Source organism: Podarcis melisellensis (assembly GCF_964234715.1).
Source record: "Podarcis melisellensis genome assembly, chromosome: 7".
NCBI classification, from domain to species: Eukaryota; Metazoa; Chordata; class Lepidosauria; order Squamata; family Lacertidae; genus Podarcis; species Podarcis melisellensis.
Window position 1 is genome coordinate 14,078,271 of NC_138539.1, and position 26,347 is coordinate 14,104,617.

Genomic DNA, 26,347 nt, shown 5'->3' on the forward strand with positions numbered 1-26,347 from the left:
CTACCCTTATATTCCATGAGTGTCAGAACAGCATGAGGTACATTCACATACATCGTCTGGCCAAAGGTAAATTTATCAGCTTCTTTGACAAGGCTCGCAGTGGCCGCTACTGCCCTTAGGCATGGAGGCCATCCTTTTGCTACTGAGTCCAATTGTTTAGACAAATAAGCTACTGGACGGTTCCAACTTCCTAGTCTCTGGGTCAGGACTGCCGCTGCAATCCCATTCTGTTCATGTACATACAGCTGAAAGGGTTTTTCCGAATTAGGCAATCCAAGGGCTGGTGCCTCCATAAGTCGTTGTTTGATAACTAAAAAGGCTTGTTTCTGCTCAGGTCCCCATACGAATGGGTCCTTTTCTGCACCTCGAGTGCTTTCATGTAAGGGCTTGGCCAGACTGCTGAAATCAGGTATCCATAGTCTACAAAACCCTGCTGTTCCCAGGAATCCTCTAAGTTGTTTTCTTGTGGTAGGTTCCTTGATAAGGCAAATAGCTTCTTTCCTCTCTGGTCTCAATGCACGTTGTTGGTGTGAGATGTCAAAGCCCAAATATTTGACCTTTTCTAAACATAACTGTGCCTTTTTCTGGGAAACTCGGTAGCCAGCTTCCCAGAGCAAGTGGAGCAGTTCCTCTGTCCCTTCTTTACAGGTATCAAAATCTTTTGCCGCTAATATAAGGTCATCTACATATTGCAGAACCACCTTTTCTCCCGGTATTGAGGGGTAACTTGTTAGATCCCTCGCCAAGGCAGTGCCAAATAAAGTTGGGGAATTTTTAAATCCCTGGGGCAATCTTGTCCAGGTTAGCTGGCCTTTTGTTCCTGTCAAAGGGTCTTCCCACTGGAAGGCAAATATAGGTTGGCTCTGTGGTGCCAGCCGGCAACAGAAGAATGCATCTTTCAAGTCCAATACAGTAAAAAATGTTGCTTCTGGTGGGATCAAACTCAGCAAGGTATATGGGTTTGGTACATTTGGGTGCAAGGTCTCGATAGCCTGGTTTACGAGCCTCAAGTCCTGCACTGGCCTGTATTCATCTGTCCCAGGTTTTCGAACAGGCAAAAGGGGTGTGTTCCATTCTGATTGGCAAGGCTTAAGCAGACCATATTTTAATAGGCGGTCCAAATGTTTCTGGATGCCCTCTGCTGCTCGCCGGGGTAAGGGATATTGCCTTACAGATACAGGGGTAGCCATAGGTTTTAGGGTTACTACAATTGGAGCTATATTCTTAGCCATTCCTGGTGGGCTATTTTCGGCCCATACTCCTGGTGGCACCTGTAGAGTTCGGAGGAGCTTGTTTAATTCTGTATCCAATGTGGGTTGGACTTGCAAGGCTGACATTAGGCGCCATGATTGTTCCTTAGGTACTGAGAGAGTAATTATTCCTGCTGCTTTTGATGGCAGTTTCATTTCTGGACCTCGAGGAGTGAAGGTGATTTGGGCCTGCAATTTGGACAGCATATCTCTGCCTAAGAGAGGTATTGGACACTCAGGTATATACAAAAACTGATGGGTTAAACGATGTCCCCCAATCTGGCATTCCAAAGGTTGGAGGAAAGACCTCTTAGCTGACTGTCCAGTGGCACTTTTAATGACTACACTTTTGGATGCCTTTTTCTGCAATAGTTCTGGGAGTACTGAGTATTCAGCCCCAGTATCAATCATAAAGTCTATTAAATGGCTCCCTAATTGAATCGTGACCGTGGGCTCCTGGAAGCCTAACTTTATGGAGTCCGGTCGTTCCTAGTCTTGGGTAAAATCCTCTTCTGCCAGTCCAATGAAATTGTCTCTACTCCGTCCCTGTCCTGGTCTCTGATATCTTCCATCTCGGATCATTCCCCGTCCCCGTCCCTGGTTTCTTGGGCCGGAGCCTGGGCCTGGGCCTGGGCGTACTTCTTCCAACCTCAAGGGTTCAGGACATTCCCGCTTCCAGTGACCCTCCTTCTTGCAATTTGCACATTGATTCCTTCCCAATGGTGGATTCCTTCCTCGCCCTCTCCCTCCATTTAAGGGGCGGTGGTCTTGCTTCACTGCTGTGGCTAGCATCACCATCTTTTCCTTCTGCCACTTCTTCTTCTCTTGTTTCTCAGCCTCATCCCTATTCCGATAAACTCGGCGTGCAATGGCCATAATTTGGCTCATCAGCATCCCTTCCCATCCTTCTGATTTCTGAATTTTCTTACGAATGTCAGAAGCGCACTGGGCCACAAATGTAGCAGTAATCATTCTGCTGTTTTCAGGGGCTTCAGGGTCAAAAGGAGTCCATATACGATAGGCTTCCTGCAGCCTCTCTAAAAAGTCTCCCGGACTCTCATTTGGTTTCTGTTCTACTTCTGAAACTTTAGACATATTAGTGGGCTTCTGACATGCCCTGCGGATACCTTGCACAAGCGTCTGGCGGTAGGTGGTAAGTCTGGTCAGGTGAATTGCATTGTTTGGATCCCAATTAGGATCTTCCAAGGGAAAGTTGTCTTGGAGATGACGGTCAATATTAAAAATATTTCCCACTCTGGCCTGCTCACGCAAATATATCTGTGCCTTTTCAATTATGTCTCTCCTTTCCTCAGTGGTGAAAAGAGTATTTAGGAGCTGGCGACAATCTGTCCAAGTAGGGCTATGAGTATTTACTATTGAAGTCACCAAGTCCATCATAGCCTGAGGTTTTTCTGCAAAAGATGGGGTGTGTGTTTTCCAATTCATCAGATCTGTAGTTGTGAATGGAATGTACTGCAGGGTCGAAGTTCGAGGTGGCCGTGGTCCGGGTTGCCCATTAACCAGCACAGGCTCCTCAAGTGCATCAATTACTCTTCTAAGAGGGGCTACTACGTGACCTTTTTCTTCACTTTGCTCTAGGGGCCTCAAATCATAAGGGATGGTATCTGTTCCAAGGCGTTCTTTTAGCAGCTTTATACGCCTGGCTGTATTGCTTGCTGACCGATTAAGGTCTCCCTGTAACTTCTGTAATATTTCTCTGGGACTTGGATGTACAGGGGTTTGGGGTGGGCAATCAGTTGTTCCACTAAAGGAGACTGTAGATGGAGGTCTATTAGGAGTCACAGGTGGAATAACCACTTCTGCTTGGGCTTTATTATAGGACTCCAATGCCTCCTGAAGATATTTATCATAATCTATCAAGGAATCAAGCTCTGTGACTCCACCCCCATTATTCATTCCACTTTCTTGCCTTGGGGTTACAACTGGTGGAGTGTTTGGATTAGGCTCCCTTCGATGTGGAGCATAGGGTGGGGGTGGAAGCACCTCTTCCTCTGGCCCCTCAAAAATGGGTTTAAGTTTATTTGGCAAGATTCCTTTCCTAGCTTCGGCTTTTACAGCCAATAATTTGCATCGTTTGACTTTGCATTCCCTTATCCATGGAGGATTTTTATTTAATGTGCTCAGCCAGGAATCTATATATGGAAATTGTTCTGGGCACCCTCCAGTTTCTTTGGCGATATCAGACCAAAGTTTGCTTACTAAATTTATATCAAAGGTTCCCTGGGATGGCCATCCAGTACTTTGTTTTGGCCATTCTAGTTCACATAACGTTCTCAAGCGCTCTGGCGTCATTTTGACTCCATATGCCCCTGAGAAGGCTTTCTTAAAATTATTTAACATACACTCAAGAGGTGTATTTTCCCCCTTTGAACCCCCAACTCCCATTGTATGGCCCTGTGAAGTATCCACTCAGTCACTCACAGACGCGCTTTGTGGGTTTCCTTGCCTAGATGGAGTCGCCTCACTAGGAACCGAAGTACTGCCCACTCCACACTCAGGTCAGCTACAGATTGCTCTGTACTTTCTCACACATACAATGCGCTGGATACTTCACCACACTCTACCTCCCAATTTTCCCTTTTCCTCCACCAGACCACCATCTGATGTACCCAACCACCTAGCGTACTCAGTTTCCCCTTACTGAGACGCAGAAGTTTGATCAAGACTTCTCTTCCTCCTAATTAATTGGAGGGCCAAAAATCCCTTTGTGCACTTACCCTTGGTTGGTTCCCTGTTTCCCCCGGTCCGTCGCCGCCAGTGAGCAGGGTATCAGACAGACGAGTCTTCTGCGTTCCCCCTGGAAAAATTTACCAGTGCGCGCTTTGGGTAAGCAGTTGTCCTCTCTCTTGTACCCTGCCCAGTAGGGCGAAGGGACTGCGTTCCAGCAGACCACTTATCCGAGTCACAGGGCACCATAAAATGTAGCACCTCTGCTTGTGGTTAACGCTTAGCTGGAATGAAATATTCAACGCAGCAATAGAGAAATTAAAATAATAATTTATTTGTCAGACAAATAAATGAGAGGCTCAGTGGTATATGGTTACCAAGCTCTGGCCTGGCCTCCTGCCATCCTGGCCAGCACTTATATTCCCTTAATCCAGCCCCCTTTGCTCCTCCTGTGGCTGCCTCTGTCCAATCAGCCTGGTTGAAATTCCTATTGGCTGTTTGGTAGAACCAATCACAAAAGATACACCCACAAAAGATACACCCATTTCCTTGCCCTTATAAGGGAGACAAAGAGCTATATATAAATGACAAATAAGTAATAATATATCTTACATGGAATCTTAATTACCAGCTCACCTCTTGCCCTCCTTGCCCTATTGCCTTCTAAAACAAATGTTTAATCTTACATTTTTATGTTCAACAGATGTCAAGGATCTTGAGTTCACATCAACATTGAAAGATTTCCTTCATTTAAGGTTTCTAAACAAATGCCTGACAACTATATATCAAGAGTGCTTGGATGGCGTCTTCTGTCTGGCAGGGGGGCTAGGCTGGTGGCTGACTTAATTTCAGGATAAATACAACTCTTACAACCATATGAAATAAGAATCTAGCATTCCTTAAATCCTTTGCATAATTACATTTAAGCCAATATATTTAAGCTATTATATTTCATACATTATCATAGGTAGCCTCTTAAAAGAATAAAGCTTCTCAAAGTAAAAAGGAAGGAACTCAGTAAAACACAGCTTTTAAAAGAAACCTCTTCAGTTTACACCTCCCCCTTTCACCCTCCTCTCCAGCCTCAAAATAAAATAGGAAGAAGCTTCTTCTCCAGCCAAGCCAGTTGCCTTTCCCAACATTTTTAACCTTTTTAACTCTCTCAGTTTAAGAAAGAAACAGCTTTAGAAAAGACTTTTCAAAAATGCTCTCTTTTCTGTCAGCTAAATGTTTTAAAAGATTTCCCAAAAAATACTCTCATTCTTCCAGCCAAGTCAGTTGTCTTTTTCACTGTTCTTGGCCTTTCAACCTTAGGAAGAAGATATGGCTCATTTTACTGGGAGGCACATTGGTATTATTTTACTATTTACTCATTCCTAATTGTGTTTTCTCAGCCTGCAAGGGCAGCATATGTAATTTCCCCTTTTTATGACTTTGAGAATTGTTTTTCTACTATAAATCAATGGGGCCCTCTTGTCTTAGGAGAAAAGCCAAGGTTTTTTCTCTGCCTGGCATGAAACATTTGAAAATCCTTTTTTTAAAGCTCATTTTTAAATACAAGCAAGCCTTAATAAAATATATAAGCTTTGATAAAAATGCAGGCTTATCATTAGATGCCTCAGTATCTCAGCCCCACTCACCTCACAGAGTGCTTGTTGTGGGGGAGGAAGGGAAAGGAGAACATTAGCCACTTTGAGACTCCTTAAGGGGAGTGAAAAGCGGGATATCAAATCCAAACTCCTCCTCCTCCTCCTCTTCTTCTTCTTCTAGGCATAGCTGTCAACCTTCCCTTTTTTGCGGGAAATTCCCTTATTCCAGCACCATTTCCCGCTGCTATCCCGGATTGTTAGATATCCCGTAGACTGTCCCCAGAACAGGTGAGGCTGCTGATCCCTTATTTTCAAATCTGAAAGTTGACAGCTATTGAGCTAGGAATTCACTATAGGAATCCTGCATTGCAGCAGGGTTGGACAAGATGATACATTTCTATGATACAAAGCAGAAATAACCCCAGGGAAAGCAATGTGTGTGTGTTGGGGGAGCAGAAAAAAACAACTTTAAATCTTGAAGATAATATTTTAGTTTCCTGTTAACTATGCTGCTTCGGTAACAAAGTTAATTAAAGTTTATATTTTATTTTCTTCAGTAATGCTTTATTCTGGTTTGTTTTATTTGATGTTTTAATGTGGTTCGAGGTCTTTCTTTAAAAATATAAAGCGATATGCAACTGAAACGAAGGACGGTATACAAATTCAATAAATAATAATAAACAAACAAATAAAGCGGCCTTGTTCCCTCAGGCGAACCCTTCAGCCACGCTGCCAACTGTTACGTCACAAGCAAAAAAAAGACCGTTTCCCGCAAAGCACCATGGGGCTTGTAGTTTCACAGTGGCCTGCAGCGGAGACGCAAAAGCGACGCAGCCGTGACGTCGAACCTCCGCGGCTTTAAAAGCCCCCAGCCCCGCCCTCACATTTCTGGCGTACTGGTTTAGAAAGGAGGGAGAGGGTGGAGGAGGAGAGGACGATCCCATTGGTTCTTAGGAGCGTTCTACTCCCTTGGTTCTCCGAGGCTCCTCCCGCCCGCGGGGACCGGAAGCGACGTCGCGCGGAGGGGCGGGGCTCCCGACGCCCGTAACGCGGAAGCGCGCTGTGAGGAGACGAGAGGGAGGAAGAGGAGGAGAGGCGAGAGAGCGGGCTGAGCGAAGGTCCGGCTTTGGGCCGCCGCCGCCGCGTCGCTCCTCAAGGACCGGGGGCTGAGGCTGTGTGAGGGGCGGGGGGCGCCGCCAACCGCCGCCCCCGACCCTTCCCACCCCACCCGGGGGAGCCTGCCATGAATGTGGACGTGGAGTTCCACATTCGCCACAACTACCCCTGGGCCCGCCTCCCCGCCAGCGTCAAGCAGGTACGGACTGACCCCTCCCGGCACCTGTAGAAAAGCGGTTCCCTATTAGAACTGACCCCTCTGGCTTCCCGTACCCCGCCAATGGCCATCGGCAGAGACCTCCGCTACCACTTTCGCTTCCCCTTCTGGGTAGCAGGAACTATGTGGGATCTCGCCTCTGAGCGCGACGGGGGCGGGCAATGGACCCAACTTGGGGCATTGATATCAGTGGGTCCTGCTCTCCAGTAAAAGCGGGGCCGGATAGGTGAATTTCGAGCTTTGCTAAGAAGTTCGAGGTTCCGCCGAGGGCCCAAGGCTTGAGCCCCCTGCTAAGCCCATTCGGGTTTTTTTATGTTTTGAGCAGCAGAACTTGAACCCAGCTCTCTTCTGCTCCCGAGGCTTGTGGGTTTCATGTTACAGTGGTACCTCAGGTTACAGACGCTTCAGGTTACACACTCCGCTAACCCAGAAATAGTACCTCGGGTTAAGAACTTTGCTTCAGGATGAGAACAGAAATCGTGCAGCAGCGGCAGCAGGAGGCCCCATTAGCTGAAGTGGTACTCCAGGTTAAGAACAGTTTCAGGTTAAGTACGGACCTCCGGAACGAATTACGTACTTAACCCAAGGTACCACTGTACCGCTGCTGCGCGATTTCTGTTCTTATCCTGAAGCAAAGTTCTTAACCTGAAGCACTATATCTGGGTTAGCGGAGTCTGTAACCTGAAGCATATGTAACCCCAGGTACCACTGTACAAGCAAAGGAATTCCCACTAAACATCAGGGGTGGGGACTTTTGGACAGTGGAACAAACTCCCAGGTGAGGTGGTAGGTTCTGCTTCCTTGGAGGTTTTTTAAGCAGAGATTGGATGGCTATCTGTCATGTATGATCTAGTTAGGTTCCTACATTGCAGGGGGCTGGACTAGATGACCCTCGTGGAACCTTCCAGCTCCACAGTTCTGTGATTCAAGACCATTGCTAGTTACCCCGACGTTTATTCATTTCAGCAGTGTAGTCATAGAATCATAGAGTTGGAAGAGACCACAAGGGCCATCAAGTCCAACCCCCTGCCAAGCAGGAAACACCATCAGAGCACTCCTGACATATGGTTGTCAAGCCTCTGCTTAAAGACCTCCAAAGAAGGAGACTCCACCACACTCCTTGGCAGCAAATTCCACTGTCGAACAGCTCTTACTGTCAGGAAGTTCTTCCTAATGTTTAGGTGGAATCTTCTTTCTTGTAGTTCGGATCCATTGCTCCGTGTCCGCTTCTCTGGAGCAGTAGAAAACAACCTTTCTCCCTCCTCTATGTGACATCCTTTTATATATTTGAACATGGCTATCATATCACTCCTTAACCTCCTCTTCTCCAGGCTAAACATGCCCAGCTCCCTTAGCCGTTCCTCATAAGGCATCCTTTCCAGGCCTTTGACCATTTTGGTTGCCCTCCTCTGGACATGTTCCAGTTTGTCAGTGTCCTTCTTGAACACTGTGGGGCGGGCAGAATCATTTTGTGGTTGACACTGGTTGCAAATCCTTGCTGATCTACTATAAATTACCCTTTACACCCCTGGTGTGTAGAGACTTTTTCCTCCTAGCTACTTGTTTGTTCATTTGTTAGTTAGCTAAAAGCATCTTCACTACTGTCTTTCATGTGGATGCAACGTTGCAATAGGAGCCAACTTCTAGGGGCTTTGGGGGCTTCGACCCCCATGATAAAATATTTGAGGGGGCCAGGCCCCACCAAGTTGTTGGGCATTCCCATTTAAATGGTGTGTGTGCACTGTGTCATGTGAATGATTATGCGTGGCAGGACTTAACTGGCCTCCCCCCAGTATTTATTCAAGTTGGCCCCCCGTACAGTGGTATCCAATATGCATAATGTTACATGTGCCACAAAATGCGGTAAATAAAACAACCTGATAAGACTAAAATGCTAACTTTTCTTCCCCCTTTTCTCCTCTTCCGCAGTATTAGGACAGGTACTGCCAAGTCAGTGTTTGTTGTCAAGCTTGTTGAACTTTGGCCCACCCTCACCTGCTCAAACTTCTGCAACTTTTCAGGGCCAGCCAACCACATTTTTCCTGCAGGCAGTTGTATGCATATTGTGATTAATTTGAACATGGGGTTAACAGAAGGTAGATGAGGATCTACAGTACTAGTAGATCTATTGCAGTAGATCTGAAAGTATTTCCTTTCGTCCTTTTTTGTAGAATATTTCATTGGTATTGTAATAAAATGGCATTGATCAACTTCAGCAAAACCTGTAGTGTATTACAAAGAAAGAAAGAAAAAACTGAGTGGAGAAATTGTCAAATAATTGAATCAGTGGATGCATTGCCAAGGCTTCAACTATCTGTGACATAGCCCCTCCCTAAGTAAGCATGTGTGGCTTGGAGGTCTGATATTACTTCTATTTACCTAGGTAATATATGGGAACCATGCCAATATGGAATTTTCCATTCATTTTTTAAAGCATTTGCAACAACAAGGCTCTAAATTAGGTGCTGAAGTGAAGAAACCTTGGAGAGGAAAGGTAGAAGTGGATTTTTGTGTGAAAGTGCAGTGAACTCCATTCAAATGCTAAAAGCAAATTTCTGGTGCGTGCTGAGGGACACCCTGTTCCTTGTTTTTTAGTGCTGACCCCAGTTGGTTGACATAGGATTTTGAGCATTTGTTTAAGTTTTATTCAAAGTAAACTCATTGAAATTAATGAGCGTTACTGAGTTAGCTCCATTAATTTCAGGTGGTCTGATCTGAGTTACTTAGTTGAATACCACGGTTCTGAAGTCTGTGCACCCTGCTGTAGTCTAATGCTATTGTTCTGTTGTACCTGTTTATTTTAAACCAAGCTTTCCTCCAGAGAGATAAGGGGAGCACATTTTTTTCTTCAGGAATGTCCTGTGATGTAGGCTAGTGAACACCCATAGGAAATGAATTGAAGATGCGTGTGCGTGTGGTCTAGGGCAACACTCTTAATTGCTTTACACTGGTTTTTACGAGAATAAGCCGCATATGAACATATGAAGATGTCTTGTGATATAGAGCCTAGCTCTGTATTTTCCTTTTGATTGGCTGGCAGCCGTTTCCCAAATTTTCCCTGGCCTTCTTGCTGGAGGTGTTTTTAACTTGTGATGCCAGTGGCTGAACATGTGAGCTTATTTCTGCTAAACATGGGATCTTCCACTGGGCTACAGGATGCCTCTGACCTCCCTCAAAAGCCACACATAGGAAAACTTTGTTATCTATCACTTGCAATTTGCCTGAAATGTTTGATATGCTGTATTGAGATTAAAATACGAGGCAATCTGCCCAGATACTCACAATCTTATAGGCACAATACAAAAGGAAAAAGCAGTGGTGTGGAAAGTTCAAGCACTGATTACGTGAGGGCAAAGCAGAGCTCTTCCCATGTCACATTAGGGTAGGAATGAGGAAGCTGTAGCTCTCCAGGTGTTGCTCAACCCCAACTCCCATCTGTCTCAACCAGTGTGGCCATTGGTCAGGGATGATTGGTGTTGTAGTGCAGTAATATCTGGAGGACCACAGGTTCTCTGTTCCTGCATTAGGGAAATGATGGTGTATTAAGGCCATAGGCACCAGCACAAATCTGGAGGTGGGATGGTCCCCTCTGTGTCTCGTTGTCAGGCCCCTGCAGGCTAGTAAATTATTTTTCCAGGCTGGTCACTTTTTGTGGGCTTTTTTAAAAGGCTAATGTATTTCCTAGTTTCTTGCAGGAGCTCTGTATTGATTTGTGTTGGTTAATTATCTGTAGAAGTACAAAAGCACCACTTTTATGTGTATAGGTCAGACAAATAATCTAAAACTTAGTTGTTCGTCTAAGCCAAGTTGTTTGATAAAACTCTTGAAGGGCAGTCTTATAGTTCAACTTTCAGAAAGCCTGAGCTGTAAATTTATCTATTGGGCTGAGGATCAACAACTGATCCAGCACTCAAGATCGACCAGCATGAGGAGGTTAGGACCCAGCACATCTGCTGCTGAGCTGGCTTAACTCCCTCATCCTTGGCTCAAATGGAGGTATGTGAGCTCATCCTGGCTCAGCCAGTCCTCAACTACCTGAGCCAAGCCCAGCAGATCTTAATCCAGTGTAACCCCTGGAAAAGGAGTGTTCTGTGTTTGGGACCAGAAAGGGAAGATGTACACTGGATCCTAAGCCTGAGCAGCTCTGTCATGTGACTTGGCATAAGTTAAGATGGTAGAAATGGTGGTACAACTCTAAACACTAGTTTAAAGGCTTGTTTTTTCTCTGCCAGGCTTAGGTTGACTCAGCCAGCGGTAGCCTCACTGCTGAACAGAGTGCGGATCTGGTAACTTTACACCAGGTTAAATTACACCCGTCTGTTCTACGCCAGCTTCTTGTGTACAGGATTGCTCCCTTACTCATTTCGTTAAATTTCTATGCTTTGTCTCGTAGGGGCTTGGAAACTCACAGCGAGACTATGAAAAGCAGGTTGTGCTCTATAGTATTCGCAATCAGCTACGGTACCGAAATAACTTAGGTGAGTAGAGAAACAGAGTGGGGGAAAGGGCTTTTGAAAACAGATATTGTCATATGTAACAGCTACATCAGAGAAACCTGTCCTCAGCTGGAGTTCAGTAAAATTGTACTACCACTACTGATCATTTTTGTATTAATAAACATTTTAAATTGCCAAGAAAAATAAGAAGGAAATTAACAGGGGAAAGGGGGACAACGATGGGATGGACGAACAGGGCAGCTTCAGGCAGTGTCTGGAAGATTGCATAGGACCATTCCCCATGCCACAAGCTTATTCCAGGTTCCTTATTCCAAAATGGACATACTTCAAGAGCTTTGCCAGTGGGCTGCCTTCTTTTTCAGACTTGATTGTTGGGAACCAACTCGGTGTCAAATAACGATAATTGCATTTGCAATAGGAATAGTATGTGGCATAGGATGTCCTCTCTTTTGTGCCACGAAGTGCAGCATACTTGAATAGCTTCCTCTCTTTGCATTCTCTCTCCCCACCCCCATCATGTGGATACACAGAGCATGCTCCAAATATCTGTGCAAATGGAGCTTCAGGTTTGCTCTGGAACCTGTCCCAAGTTCACACCCCGTAAAATTCTTAGCATTTCTAACTGATTTGTGGAGACTGTTGCTGCAACCTGCTGACCCTTCTTTACTCTCCCAGTTAAGCATGTCAAAAAAGATGAGCGCAGATACTACGAGGAACTGTTGAAATACAGCAGAGAGCACCTCATGTTGTACCCATACCACTTGTCTGACATCATGGTGAAAGGCTTGAGGATAACCCCCTTTTCGTACTACACAGGAATAATGGAGGTGAGTTTAGATAAATGCTTAAACAAGGCATTTTGTGCATCCCAGGAGTTTGTGGCGTTTCAGCGTAACATGATGCCTGCCAGCTGGAGTCACATGCCCATTATTGTTAGCTTTTTGCCAGGCTGCTGTTGGTAATCAGCGGCAGGAAATGCAGTCACCATTTGCAGTGGCATTTTGGGCTTGCAGCCAAATTACTCTGATGAAGGAGCTTGCAAACTTCTATTTAGAGAAAGCAGCAAACGGTGCTTGAGGCACCTCTGAACGTATGGGAGAAACAATGCGTAGCGTGGTGCAGATTTGATTGATAATTGCTGGTAATGTGTAGTTTGTGCCCTGCTGCTTCTAGTGAGAGTTTTGCCACTGAATTCCACAAAAATAGGCCATTTTTGCTTCCATTCTTGGACTGCAGTAGAGCACACTTGGTTACTGGTATTGCTAAAGCAGCATTTTGCATGGAGCAAGTGGAGCTGCTGTTATATTTATTATCTCCAGTCCTTCCTTCAGTGAGCTCAGGGGGGTGATTTATTCTTGGTCTGCCATTCTTCAGATACATTTCCGTTACAACCTTTTGCTATGTTACAAGGTGACTAGGTGACTGGGTCTAGGATTACCCCTTTGTGTTGAACTAAAGACCTTTAAAGATACCATGGAAGAGAATAATCCATAAATCCTGTCTCTTTCTGTTGCTGGTGATGGCTGTTCCTGTAGCATCTAATGTCTTGGCTACAGTATATCTACCATAATCACCAAACTGGAATAATCCCAGAGCTGGTTCATAATGGGTATATGTTTTCATGTTCACCCATGAAGTTTACTGGGTGATTTTGGGCAAGCCCTTCCAAGGTGTTTGCGAAGATGAAATAGGGGGAAACCTCTGTACACGCTATCCTTGGAACACCGGTAGAGATCCATTGAAATTTATGCAGGGCAGCTCCAAAAACAGTGGCATAAGGATCGTGGGGTTCACATACCTCCTGTGCCTCAATCCAGCAATCTGTTCTGAGCATGGGACCTGTGCCATTGTAGAGATTCCACCCCCACAATTCCACCCCCATTTTTCACTCTCTCTGCTCCCGCCTCCAAATGTATTTTGGTGAGGGAAGCCCTGAAATGCATTACTGTTGTGTTCACATCATTTTTCTCAGTTGAAATGAATAGGACACACTCTGTGCATATCTAGATCTGGTTGTAGTTTTTCCTAAAATCTACTTCATTTTGTAGATTGTAGATCTTATTTTAGGTCCTTGAGTTAGAATTTTGTTTTCACTAGGTTACATCCAATGGACTTCCATTTCCTCTCCTTTCCCCTCCTCGGCAAGCAAGCAAACCAAACAAGCAAGCTAACAGATAAACACAAAGCCTCCATAAACTGGGGTTTGGGTGCAAAGTAGTTTTCAAATATTTACTGGTGTAGCATCAGTGCACAGTTGTGAAATGAAGAAGTACAGTGAGTCAAGCTGACACTGCAACTTTTCCTTTTCCTTTGTAAAGGATATAATGAACAGTGAAAAAAGCTACGATTGTTTGCCCAACTTTACTGCTGCAGACTGTAAGTATAAGATTTCATTCTGCTTCCACAAGCTAAACAAATTTCCATTTGGGAAACATGTTTTAAGGAAGTCTAGTATTAAAAGCACAGCTGCATGACAATTCCTTTTTGAAGTTGTAACATTTATTTAATTGTGGGGATTACATACCTGATTTTTGAAAAGAGAACAAAAAAAAATACTGATGAAAAAAAATTACCCCAAACCAGTTATGGAAATAAAACAGTAACCCACAAGTTAAGCATGTGCTTTTCTAATAATTGCTTGTTGCCTCAGCAATAGGCCATAAGAATTGCATTTATATAACTTAAAATTATTACAGAGGCAGACTAAATGGTGACATAAATAACCCCTTCTTGCTGCGCCAAATGCAGATCTAAAGCCCACAGTTCCAATACAACTGCTAAGAGAGCGATCCTGTACACAAGACACATTAAACAAGCTGACGTTAAGTTACGCCAGATCCACCTGCCATTCTAGTATTTGATTTACACTACCCTTTTTGCCTTTTTTTGTTAGGGATGCGGGTGGCGCTGTGGGTTAAACCACTGAGCCTAGGGCTTGCTGATCAGAAGGTTGGTGGTTTGAATCCCCGCGACAGAGTGAGCTCCCATTGCTCAGGTCCCTGCTCCTGCCAACCTAGCAGTTTGAAAGCACGTCAAAGTGCAAGTAGATGAATAGGTACCGCTCCGGCGGGAAGGTAAACGGTGTTTCCGTGCGCTGCTCTGGTTCACTAGATGTGGCTTAGTCATGCTGGCCACATGACCCGGAAGCTGTATGCCGGTTCCCTTGGCCAGTAAAGCAAGATCAGCGCCGCAACCCCAGAGTCGGCCACGACTGAACCTAATGGTCAGGGGTCCCTTGCCCTTTTTGCCAGAACACAAGGTTGAGTTGCACAGAGTCAGGGTCCATCTTAAGTCCCCGCACCCCATCCTGCCTCCACCATGCCCCCATAACACCTTCCTTTTTTAGGGCCTACACTAGCCTTGACTCAGGCTGAGCCAGGATGAGCAAGTTAATGCTGCTTTTCTGGGGCTGGGGGCTTTATGCCAGCTGAGCATGACTGAGCTGGCGACCTCTGCTTCCTAAACTGCTCATCCAGGCAGATCTTGCCATGGATTGCCTTTGATAAAAATGGTAACAAGGGCATGCATTGTCTGAAACCTCAGGGCTGCATAGGGCTTAAGAGGAAGCAGTTTATGTTTCAAGTTAATCTAATAATGTTTCCATTCGTGAGGGTGCTTTGGATGGAATTTCAAGGCATCTTTCGAGTCAAGGATGAAGCTATTTAGGGCTAAAACTGTATGATGCAAATGTGTGATAAGAAGAGGATAGCTCAGGACAATATGCATGCTTGTAGAAAATACATGAAAATTATTTAGATGCATATTTTTCTTTATAAAATCATTTAAATGCCCCATTGTGGGGCATAACACATCCAAGGTGACTCACAGTATTATAGAAGTGCAATAGATCCCAAAAAGTCTAAAAATAATTGACTCTAACAGAGGCAGCAGCATTAAGAGTTATTTAAAAGGCCAGTTAAAAACCAATTGGAAGAAAAAATAACCAATTTAAGAAAAGATGCTTGGAAAAAGGTTTTTTAAAACCTTTTAAAAAATCTGTGGTGTGGATATTAAAGGGGAGGACCATAATCTGGGGGCCACCACGTAATAGGCCCTGTCTCTTGTGCCTGTCCGGATGAGTATATCCAATTGAATAGCAAATGGCAGGCTTCAAATTCATCTTCTCACAGATGGTGTATCTACCAGCCTTTCCGGAAATTCTGCTGTTTGTCTGCAAAGCAACATATGAAAGCAGTACTATGCAATAATGTTTCTTTGGCTCAGAATAGTTTTATAAGTATAGCTCTGTTTTGAGGGACTTAAAAACTTCCTTTCCCCCTCAGGCCTGAGACTACTTGGCATAGGAAGAAACCAGTACATTGACCTAATGAACCAGTGTAGATCATCCAAAGTAGGTGTTCACGGTTCCCCTCCCTCTCTCCCTCCTCTTTTCTATGTGGTTTAGTATTTGGACCAAGTTTGGTTTTCCAACGTGTGGGTTGCAGCCCTAGCAGAAAAATTAACTAGTCGTATATTGAGGGGAGCAAAACCCAGTGGCACCTTCCATAATCTTCGTAATCTTGCATAATGCGTCATTTGTGCCACTGATCTCCAAAAACCCTTCTGGATTGCCTTAGTCTCAAGCTTAACATCCTCTGTAATAGAAAATGGTACACAGTGTATAAAAGGTGTTATTTCTGGGTACCGGAGGCTATGCATCATAAATATGCCTCTGTTGAAGGCATTTCCTGTACACAGGAAATGCAGGTGGGGAAAAGCCAGCCTTTGGTCCTCCAGATGTCATTGGACTCCAACTCCCATTAGCTCCAGTTCATGTGGTGAAAGGTCAGGGATGATGGGAGCTGTTGTCCAGCATCATCTATGGAGCCACAGATTCCCCGTCTCTGATTTAAGGCTTTAGCATTAGCACTTTTGAGCTGTGCTCTGAAAGGAACCAGTTGAATTGGGACTGGCAAAAGCTGCTGTATTCTGAGCTAACTGCAGTTTTCAAGCAATCTTAAAAGGCAGTCGTGTCCCATGTATAACAGATTGCAGTAATTTGTTCTGAACGTTACCAGAGAGCCAGCGTGGTGTAGTGGTTAAGAGCGGTGAACTCGTAATTTGGTGAACCGGGTTCGCGTCTCCGCTCCTCCACATGCAGCTGCTGGGTGACCTTGGGCTAGTCACACTTCTCTGAAGTCTCTCAGCCCCACTCACCTCACAGAGTGTTTGTTGTGGGGGAGGAAGGGAAAGGAGATTTTGGGCCGCTTTGAGACTCCTTAAGGGGAGTGAAGGGTGGGATATCAAGTCCAAACTCCTCCTCCTCTTCTTCTTCGTCTTCATCATTAAATGGATGCTCTGCAGGCTTTCGTAAATTATCAATGCCAAGCTGTCATCTCATCTCATTCAGTGTATCCCTGTTCTGTGTGCTTGATACATGGATAGTATATAGCAAGCTGTTCTCACCTGAGTTTGCAGGATATGATGAAACATAGCGGAAGAAAACAACCCTCTAGAAATGTTAATCTAAGAGCATTGAGGTCTTCATAGAGCAAAAGCAAATCCATGAATTGTGTCCAGACATTTATGTTCAGCTGCTTAGAGTTGGCATTATAAACAGCAATCATTGAGTGCCTGGCATCCATTACATGTCTAGAGTTGTGTCATCAGTCGTGGCATCCTTACCCTAGAGTGCATTGTGTGAGCTTAACCTTGATATTGCAGAAATGCAAATAACTGCTTTTTTAAAAAAAACAACCTTTCCCCTCCCCTTGGAGTGTGTGTGTGTGAGGTGGGGGGCGGAGAGAGAGAGAGAGAGAAAGAAAGAAATACAAGCAAAAAACAGAACTGAAACTTCTCTTTCTAGAATCTAACAGTCTTAATTTTATCCTGCATATTTTTTATTAAAAATGCACTGAAGGAGTCTGTAAATTTACTGCACAACCTGTTTCTCGGGATTAATGATGAAAAGTGGCACAGTTCCCCTCCCCGTCCTTGTTATGGTACATTGTTCAGGAGGGTTAAAGACCTGAGTGTGCCATATCCAGAAATATGAGCATTTGTTAGTTACTTCTGCTTTATAATAATTTGGTTACTTCCTTGTTGTCTCTCATGAATGGACTGTACCCCTTCAGAAATTCTTCAGAAGGAAAACTGCCCGTGATCTGCTACCCACGAAGCCCGTTGAAATTGCAATAGAGCCATGGTGGGTGGTACAAGCTGGTTACATCACAGAGGACGACATAAAGGTATCTTCACACAAAAAACCAAAAATTAATCAGTCTGCATAAATGTCAGACAAAAATCCTGTACACAATTACCTGGGAGTGAATCCATTTGATCACAGCGGAAATCGTTGTCGTTTACTTATGTCCAACTCTTCGTGTCCCCATGGACCAGAGCACGCTAGGCACTCCTGTCTTCCACTGCCTCCCGCGGTTTGGTCAAACTCATGCTGGTAGCTTCGAGAACACTGTCCAACCATCTCGTCCTCTGTCGTCCCCTTCTCCTTCTGCCCTCAATCTTGCCCAACATCAGGGTCTTTTCAGAAATTACTTCTGAGTAAATTTGTTTAGGATCCCATTGCAGGTTATATACTTTCACTTCACCCTCTAAATCGGGAATGTGTAAATACTTACTGCCACTATCACAAAAAGTTCTTGCGTCAAAGGTATTTCACACAGTTACTTTGCAGTTACAGCACTTACAGTATTTACAGAAAATGGGTGAAGTTGCCTTATATTTTCAGTCTGTGATGCTAGCTGTGGCAGTCAAAACAGCATCCAACATAAGGGCAAGTAGGACTCCTTAAGTGTTTATGGAAATGACACATAATTCCATTTTAACAGCTGCCTGCAGGTGCAAACCTACATCACTGTTAAGCAAACAGTGCTTGTCTGGCGACTCATATGATGGTTCTGTTTAGTTCTCATGGCTGAAGACCATTTATAGATCTATACTACATGAATTTTTAAAAGCAACCTAAGTTAGAAGCTGTAACCACATCACATGGGAGTGAATACCATAATTATGTATTACAGAAGTAGTATTTCATTTTTGTCAGTCCTCCTGCTGCTTCCAGACATTGGCTAACCCTGAATTCTAGCTCTCTGATATTTTTCAGGGGTGGGTCATCTATCAAAAAGTTTATTCTGGTACTTAATTGCCGCTTGATTAACCTACGAAACAAGCTCTCTGTGTAGTTGTTGTATTTCATCATTGTCAAACTTTTCAAAGTTTGAAAGCTGCATGGAATAATAAAGACCTGTCAGTTACTCCAAATGTGTGGTTTAATATGTACTTTTCTCTCTAGATTTGCACTACCTCTGAAAAATCTGCTATTGATAAGATCATCGATTCAGGTCCTCAGCTCGCTGGATCTCTGGATTACAATATAGTTCACAGTGAGTTTTGCTTTGTTTTGTTAAACAGAAGAGTAATAAGGTATGCCTGAGGTTATAATTCAGACGGTGGCCAGAATCCAAGCAACTTTTGCAAGGGATTCACACTAAAGCAGTGAAATTTTTTCTTTTTGTTACTAGAGCTATGCTATGCTGTATCCCAAATTTCAAAAGCAGTTTGTCATGTGGAATTGGGAGTAGTTTTATAAGTTGCCTGAATACTGACCAGTGTAACTTCTCTTGAGCCCTGAACATTTTTTATTTCCTCCCACCCATGCAAAGCTGTAATCATGTTAGTTAAATGTACATAAATTGCGAGTTACCTGTATAACACATGTCGTGAGTGCTCCTCATGCAGTTTTGTGGCACATGTTTAGCTTCTATAGTGCTCTCTATGCATAATGGTATAATGTTAAGTTTGATGGGGTTTTTGTGTTTTTTGTATAGTGACATTATTTTTCTTTCTGTAGGCTTATATAATAAAGGCTTTATTTACCTTGATGTACCAATATCAGACGACAGTTGTATAGCAGGTAAGTATGGACTCGCTGCTTTCAGAACAAAGATCCATAAAGGGTGCTACATGTTCAGGAGCAAATTGAATAGCAAAGTTGTGACAAAGGAGGAGTTGGAGTGTGGATTAAAATGAGACTGTGTGTAAGATGAGGGTTGTGATGGTTAAAAGTACAAATTTCTATTGGTTTTGCCACAACAAAAATGCAAAATAAGATTGAATGGCAGCACTTTTGTAGGTACCTCAGATGTAGACCTTGGTGGTTAAAAGGGATTTAAAGTGTGACATGTCTGGTAGATGTAAAGGTAAAGAGACGGCCGTTAAGTCCAGTCACGGACGACTCTAGGGTTGTGGCGCTCATCTTGCTTTACTGGCTGAGGGAGTCGCCGTTTGTCTGCACACAGCTTCCAGGTCATATGGCCAGCATGACTAAGCCGCTTCTGGTGAACCAGAGCAGCACACAGAAACGCCGTTTACCTTCCTGCTGGAGTGGTACCTATTTATCTACTTGTACTTTGATGTGCTTTCAAACTGCTATGTTGGCAGAACCGAGCAACAGGAGCTCACCCCATCACGGGGATTCAAACTGCCGACCTACTGATCAGCAAGCCCTAGGCTCTGTAGTTTAGACCGCAGATGTGCGGGACCGTAAAATTCCTGTTTTGTAAAATGTAATTTGAAAGATCAAAGTATCTCATTAGCTTTGTGTGAGTCTCTTTCCTCTAAGTCAGATTCCTTCAAGAGAGAGATGCAGGAATAAACATGTTAATTAATAAGCAAAGATAGGGCTGGACCCCTTTTTATACATCTAAATTATATCCTTGAATTGCAACCTTAAACATGGCTTCTCTTTTCAGTTCCCCCACTTGAAGGTTTCGTTATGAACAGAGTGCAGGGTGACTATTTTGAAACCTTGTTGTACAAGATATTTGTTTCAATAGATGAACACACAAACGTGGCTGAGGTAAGTCATTGTTTCATTGTTTCTCTGTGCCCCGCATATGAGCATCTGTCAGGAAAAGACATGCTAAATTAACTTCATGTGAACTCTCCACATAAGGGAGGATTGGGATTATGTCTTGGCTAACTTCTAGGGACCTGTACCTAAAGCTTAGCGCTCATATGCCTGACTTGCGCAGGTGGCAGAAGTTTGTACAGATGAATGCATTGGATTTGATTTTTGAGAATTGCCAGTAACCTTTTCCCTTCTATCTTTTTAGCTTGCAAATGTCCTGGAGATAGATCTGTCACTAGTGAAGGTAGGCCTTCTGTGTTGCTGCTTAAAGCGTATGTGTGTGTGTAAGTGGGGCAACCCTTCATTGCACACATGTTTTATCTCTTTTGAAATTGTGAAACAAGAATGCAAAGTGCTGATTTGCAAATGTTGTCTTCACTTTAGAATGCTGTCTCCATGTATTGCCGGTTAGGGTTTGCCCACAAAAAGGGCCAAGTAATAAATCTGGACAATCTTCATGCATCATGGCGGAATGTCCCATCAATAAACAGGCTGAAGTAAGTATGTGATATGCCAACGACAGGCCGGGTGCCTGAAACCAACTTCCCAAAGAGCACATCCTTGGGGATCCTGCCCTCTTCCATTCTGTAGATGTGACCAAGCCAGCGTAGATGTCGCTGGGACAGGAGTTGTGAACATGCTGGGAATGAGGGCTTAGGAGAGCACATTGTTGCTTGAGACTGCGCCACACTTTGTGATGCCCAATAGATGTGCATATCGTTAGGACCTCAATATCGGTGTGTCTTGTGAGTTGTACTATTTAAGAAAGTCAGGACAGCCGTGTGCATATACACAACTGGGAATAAATACAATTGAATTTAGTGGCCCTTTACTTTTCAGTAGGGACACGGGTGGCACTGTGGGTTGAACCACAGAGCCTAGGGCTTGCTGATCAGAAGGTCGGTGGTTCGAATCCCCGCGATGGACTGAGCTCCTGTTGTTCAGTCCCAGCTCCTGCCAACCTAGCAGTTCAAAAGCACGTAGTGCAAGTAGATAAATACTCCAGCGGGAAGGTAAACGGCGTTTCCGTGCGCTGCTCTGGTTCTCCAGAAGCGGCGTAGTCATGCTGGCCACATGACCCGGAAGCTGTACGCCGGCTCCCTCGGCCAATAAAGCAATATGAGTGCCGCAACCCCAGAGTCGTCCGCGACTGGACCTAACGGTCAGGGGTCTTTTTACCTTTACTAACTTTTCAGTAGCCTTGCATATTATTAGCTAAAAGCCACCGGTCCTTGTTAAAATAGCTTGTTAAAATAATCACATGACATTAATTTACAGCCTCACTGATTAAAGCTGGAATATAAAGCCTGAGATCCATTACTTGAACTGGTTTATCTTTGCTCAGATTCTGGGGACTTCCCTGGCCACAACCTGCTTTCAAATAGTGCTTCTTCCCAGCATCACAGGGCTTGAGAGAGGGATGTTCTTACTTACGGACTCAAGTTCTGCTGGTGCTTCTGGTCGGGCTGCTGAGGGAAACAAGAAGCTGGTCTAGATAGGCTGTTGGTCTGAGCCAGCAGGTCTCTTCTTATTACCCTTGTTCCCATTCTTAGAACTACTTTGGATCCACAGAAGATGCTGCTGTCCTGGGAGAGCTCAGAAAGCAGGAGTCCTGTACAAGAGGCGGGATCATCTGCTACAGATACCGACACAAATAGCCAAGATGATCCAGGTGAGCCGTAGAGCAAGTGGTTGCCAATCTAATAATTTAGTGTGCATTGCAGCACATTCCTTTTTATGTTCTGTATAGGTCAGTGCCTGTCATTCACTACTGTGGTCTGAATTGTGGGCTAGAGCTAGGCTACACATTAAAACATTTGCTTGAAAAAGCAGCTTGCTCTGCATGTGGAGAATCTTTAAGGCTCCAATTCCAGTTGGCTTGTCCCTGCAGGCAAGGAAATCCCTAAGTGGGGAGAATTCCCCCTGTCCCACATGTAAGAAAGGAAGAGCCACTAGGCTGGGTTGGAAAAGAACCAATGAGGGTGTAGATGATTTTTATAGAGATATCATTCAGCATTCATTTTTATCATTTTGAGGTGTACGGCTTTATTCCTCTGTTAAAAGATGTGCATCGGTAGATTAAAGCTTTGCAGAAGGGAAATATCCTAGCTACGTGCATAAGCTGCAAACATTGTTCAGATTTTTTGGTGAACTGTTCTGGGGTATCAAGGGTGACCTGACCCAGCATGATGTCATCAAAACCCCACGGCATAAATAAAATCCCTGTACCGTTTGAATGTGGCCAGAGTTGGTCATGGATCTTCAGTTTGAGATGGTGAGGTTTTTTCCATTCATAAGTAGTCGGTTTCTTGACATTAGGTGAGCAAGCCTCTCTGTGACATCACAGCAGTTTAGCCAATAGCACCCACAGGGATTGCACCACTTCAGGCCTTTCTCAGACGGTTCTGATGTCGCTGGAGGTGGAACACTTGCAGATGTAGCACAAGCCCGCTGCTAAATAAGAGAAGGTCAGCTGATGACATCAAGTGACCCTGGGCAAGTCAAGATGTCAAAGGTTCAAGAGGAGGGCAGACTCAGTGACAGACACAGTGGCCTGATTTGCACATCCTGCTAAGCCAAACCATGGCTTAGTAAGGGGTCAGCAAAGTTTTTGTGGCTTGGGCCAGTTCATGGTCCTGCAGATGCCATGGTAGGCTGGAGTGCGGGCGCAGAGGAGGCGTGTGCAGCTTCCCATTGGCTGCAGGATCTTCCTGTAGCCAATGGGAAGCCTGCCAAAGTCGCGGAAGGTGGTCCCCGCTCTGCTCTGCACCGGTTTAGCGCAGCGCACAGCCTTCCTTGCGGGCAGCAAGTATCCCCAAGAAGGCCGGTTAAATGACCCCCATGGGCTGCTTGTGGCCCATGGGCCTTAGGTTGCTGACCCCTGGCTCAGTGTGAAGGCCTGGTCTCCTGAGGATAAGTTCAGGGCTGGCTTTGTTCTTCCTTGGTCATTTTCCTGCTGAGCTAAGCTTAGTGTTTCATCCAAACTTGGGTTTGTGGATCAGCACTCTTCAAGCAAACCATGGGCTTCAATCAAGTTTGGTTCTCAGTTTACAACTCATAGTTTGCCCAGGAGAGTTGAACTACAGGATTGAGTTTGGAGGACATGCTAAGCAAACCATGGCCTACCTCAGCTCATCACATCAGCTAAAGGAGTGGAGAGGAGAGGCACACCCACAGTCTTAGCATGATGTACGAAGTGTGATGTTGCACTGTTGTCAAAACTATTTAAGATGGGAAATCTCTGTGTGTGTTTGCTTCCTTAGCTGATACTGCCAGTGTGAGCAGCTTGAGTCTGTCCGGTGGTCACACAAAGCGCATAGCCTTCCTGTTTGATTCAACGCTCACTGCCTTTTTAATGATGGGGAATCTCTCACCGGTAAGTTTCTTAGCTTCTCAATATCTAAGTGCTAAAACTCTTTAAAGTATTCCTTTAGTTTTTTTTGATAAAAACTTTTTTAAAAACAAGTTTTTAGATCAGTTCTTTGTCAAAATGATAACTACAGTCATAAAAAAACCAAAGAGTCCTGACTTGCAGGAAGGGAACGCAAGGGGTGTGTAGTCTGTATTCCCACATCTTCATTGTGAACGCTTATTGAATACTGGATAGATTCATAATAATTCGGAACTCAAGGTTATGCAATTTTACCTTCCTTGCAGAATTTGAAAAGTCATGCAGTCACCATGTTTGAAGTTGGAAAGTTGTCAGATGAGTCTCTGGACAGTTTCCTTGTGGAACTTGAAAAGGTAAATAATAGTTGGTTTGTTATTGTTAAAGGAGGGTGGTAGTCAACACAACCTTTGCATGAGCAGTCAGGCTATAAATAGTTAAGTTGGTACTATCTTGCATGAAAGGCTTTGGTAAAAAGGTAAAGGACCCCTGGACAGTTGGGTCCAGTCCAAGGTGGCTATGGGGTGCTGTGCTCCTCTCGCTTTCAGGCCAAAGGAGCCAGCGTTTGTCCACAGACAGCTTTCCGTCATGTGGGCAGGATGACTAAACCGCTTCTGGTGTTCTATTTATTAAAGGCTTCACAGTTACAGCACAAATGCATTCATATTTGAAAGAGACATTTCAAACGTTAACCTTCAAAATAACTTATACGTTGGAAGCGCCTTTTTCTTATGAGCGTAAGTTCGAACTTGGTTAATTCGCCTGAAGCCACATAAGTCACTTAAGGGCGGATGCAGCCCATAGCCCATTGCTGAGCAGTCTCCCATAAGACGTTGCTTCCCTCCCACCCTCTTGCTTTTAGTAATTGTGGCTCATCTGATCATTCAAATTGAAGAAAAATAGATAAAACGCTTCAGTCATTACCCTTTGTATCATTTACATTGTCAAATGCTGCTTTCCTTTCCTATGGCCTGCACATAACAGTTGTTTAAACTCTGTATCAAATGTATAACTACACATAATTATGTACTGAAAACTGACCTACAGATAGTTTACCAAAGCTATTGAAAATACTATAGTCATAGTTTCCTTTTTTTAATAGTGAAGATAACACACAAGTACTAGAAAATATAATCACATTTATTCATCTGACATGTAAATATTTTTTCTTTTCTTTCAAGGATCAGAGCAGCTGCACAGTCATAAATACTGAGTTAGGAATGTTTTGTCATATCTTAATTCAATTTTCTATGTCAATGGTATTTGCACAAACAGTTCATGCAAAGTACTTTTTTTGTTGTTGTTCTCTTATTTAGGTTCAGAGCACAGGAGAGGGCGAAGCACAAAGATACTTTGATCACGCGCTTACCCTGCGTAACACTATACTGTTTCTGAGGCACAATAAGGACCTAGTGGCTCAAGTTACACAGCCTGAACAACCCAATAATGGTACAGTGGAGACATGCTTTTATTTTACGTGTTCTGTACTTTTTACTCTAATGACACACTTCCACCAGCTTTGAAAACATGCTCCAAACTTGTACTTATAAGTATAACCCCTTTGGGAACAGAGGTCCCATTGTCCATTGTTAGCTGTTTTAGGCTGCTAAACATCAATCTTGGCATGCTATTAACGTTGCAATAGACCCTGTAGTCAGAAATGTACTCTGTATAAGGCCAGTTAAGAATCTAGGCGACTGAGAAGTCATCTCGTTAAACAAAGTCAACCTGACTTATTTGTAAACCTACGCAAGTTCTAGTGTTTGCGGGTAAACATATTGGAAAGCATTGTCCAAAGAGATGCATTAATTTATGCATCAATGTTCTAAGCACATAGTGTTTGCATTAAAGTTTTAAGAGTAGATCCCAGGTGTTGGTTATAGCAGTCACATGAGAAAGAAAGAAAAAGTGCTTTATTTCTTTTTCATTCCCACCATCAGATGATAGCTACTGGCCTCTACCCTGTTACATTCAGCAAGCACAACTAGCATCTTTTGGACCCTTTGCTTTCCATCTTGCAACTGCCAACTTTCTCCCTTCTCCCTATTTCCCTCTCTTTCTTGGTCCAGGTGCACCAGTAACTCAGAAAGTCACTTGAGAGAATATGTATCCCATGTAATCTGTAGGTCATTGCACCCTGCTCGGGGGTATACATCGCAAAATTCATGCACTTTTAACTACATGAGCAATGCAATATCCTGCACCATCTTTTTGGCCAGAGCCGTGTTATTTTGGGAGAATGCAGCAGCTGTAATTCCCTTTAGCTATAAGCACTCAGCCCCCTCCAGACTTAATAAATCCCGGTGACCGTCATTTTCCTGCAGGGCTGAACAAACATAGTGTGCATGTCTGTTAAATCTCTCGAGTTAATTTTGTTTTAATGAAAGAATTTATTTTGCTCTGTCAGTTTTTTACCCCTTTAAAACATTCAGCAGCATGTGCAGTCACCTAGATCCTGTTGAGTCCTATCAATCTGTCAGATTCCCAGGCAACAGCATTTAAAACTGTTGTTGTTGTTGTTTAGTTGTTTAGTCATGTCCGACTCTTCGTGACCCCATGGACCAGAGCACACCAGGCACTCCTGTCTTCCACTTCCTTCCGCAGCTTGGTCAAAAAATGCTGGTAGCTTCGAGAACACTATCCAACCATCTCGTCCTCTGTCGTCCCCTTCTCTTTGTGCCCTCCATCTTTCCCAACATCAGGGTCTTTTCCAGGGAGTCTTTTCTTCTCATGAGGTCTCAGCTTCAGGATCTGTCCTTCCAGTGAGCACTCA

At 44.1% G+C, this 26,347-nt stretch overlaps 1 protein-coding gene across 1 annotated transcript in view; it reads left to right on the forward strand.

Moving 5' to 3' along the window:
* Positions 1-6,474: 6,474 nt before the first annotated feature.
* The window catches only part of FAM91A1 (family with sequence similarity 91 member A1), a 36,293-nt gene continuing 16,420 nt past the window's right edge, over positions 6,475-26,347 (forward strand). The window contains exons 1-15 of the mRNA XM_081918740.1: positions 6,475-6,842; positions 11,254-11,338; positions 11,993-12,144; positions 13,636-13,693; positions 15,601-15,668; positions 17,392-17,505; positions 18,570-18,660; positions 19,128-19,190; positions 20,029-20,135; positions 20,392-20,430; positions 20,571-20,683; positions 21,740-21,858; positions 23,450-23,562; positions 23,844-23,930; positions 24,891-25,023. Coding sequence (XP_081774866.1) covers positions 6,771-6,842; positions 11,254-11,338; positions 11,993-12,144; positions 13,636-13,693; positions 15,601-15,668; positions 17,392-17,505; positions 18,570-18,660; positions 19,128-19,190; positions 20,029-20,135; positions 20,392-20,430; positions 20,571-20,683; positions 21,740-21,858; positions 23,450-23,562; positions 23,844-23,930; positions 24,891-25,023 — 1,414 coding nt within the window. The 5' untranslated portion in view covers positions 6,475-6,770. The remainder of the gene's footprint in view (positions 6,843-11,253; positions 11,339-11,992; positions 12,145-13,635; positions 13,694-15,600; positions 15,669-17,391; positions 17,506-18,569; positions 18,661-19,127; positions 19,191-20,028; positions 20,136-20,391; positions 20,431-20,570; positions 20,684-21,739; positions 21,859-23,449; positions 23,563-23,843; positions 23,931-24,890; positions 25,024-26,347) is intronic.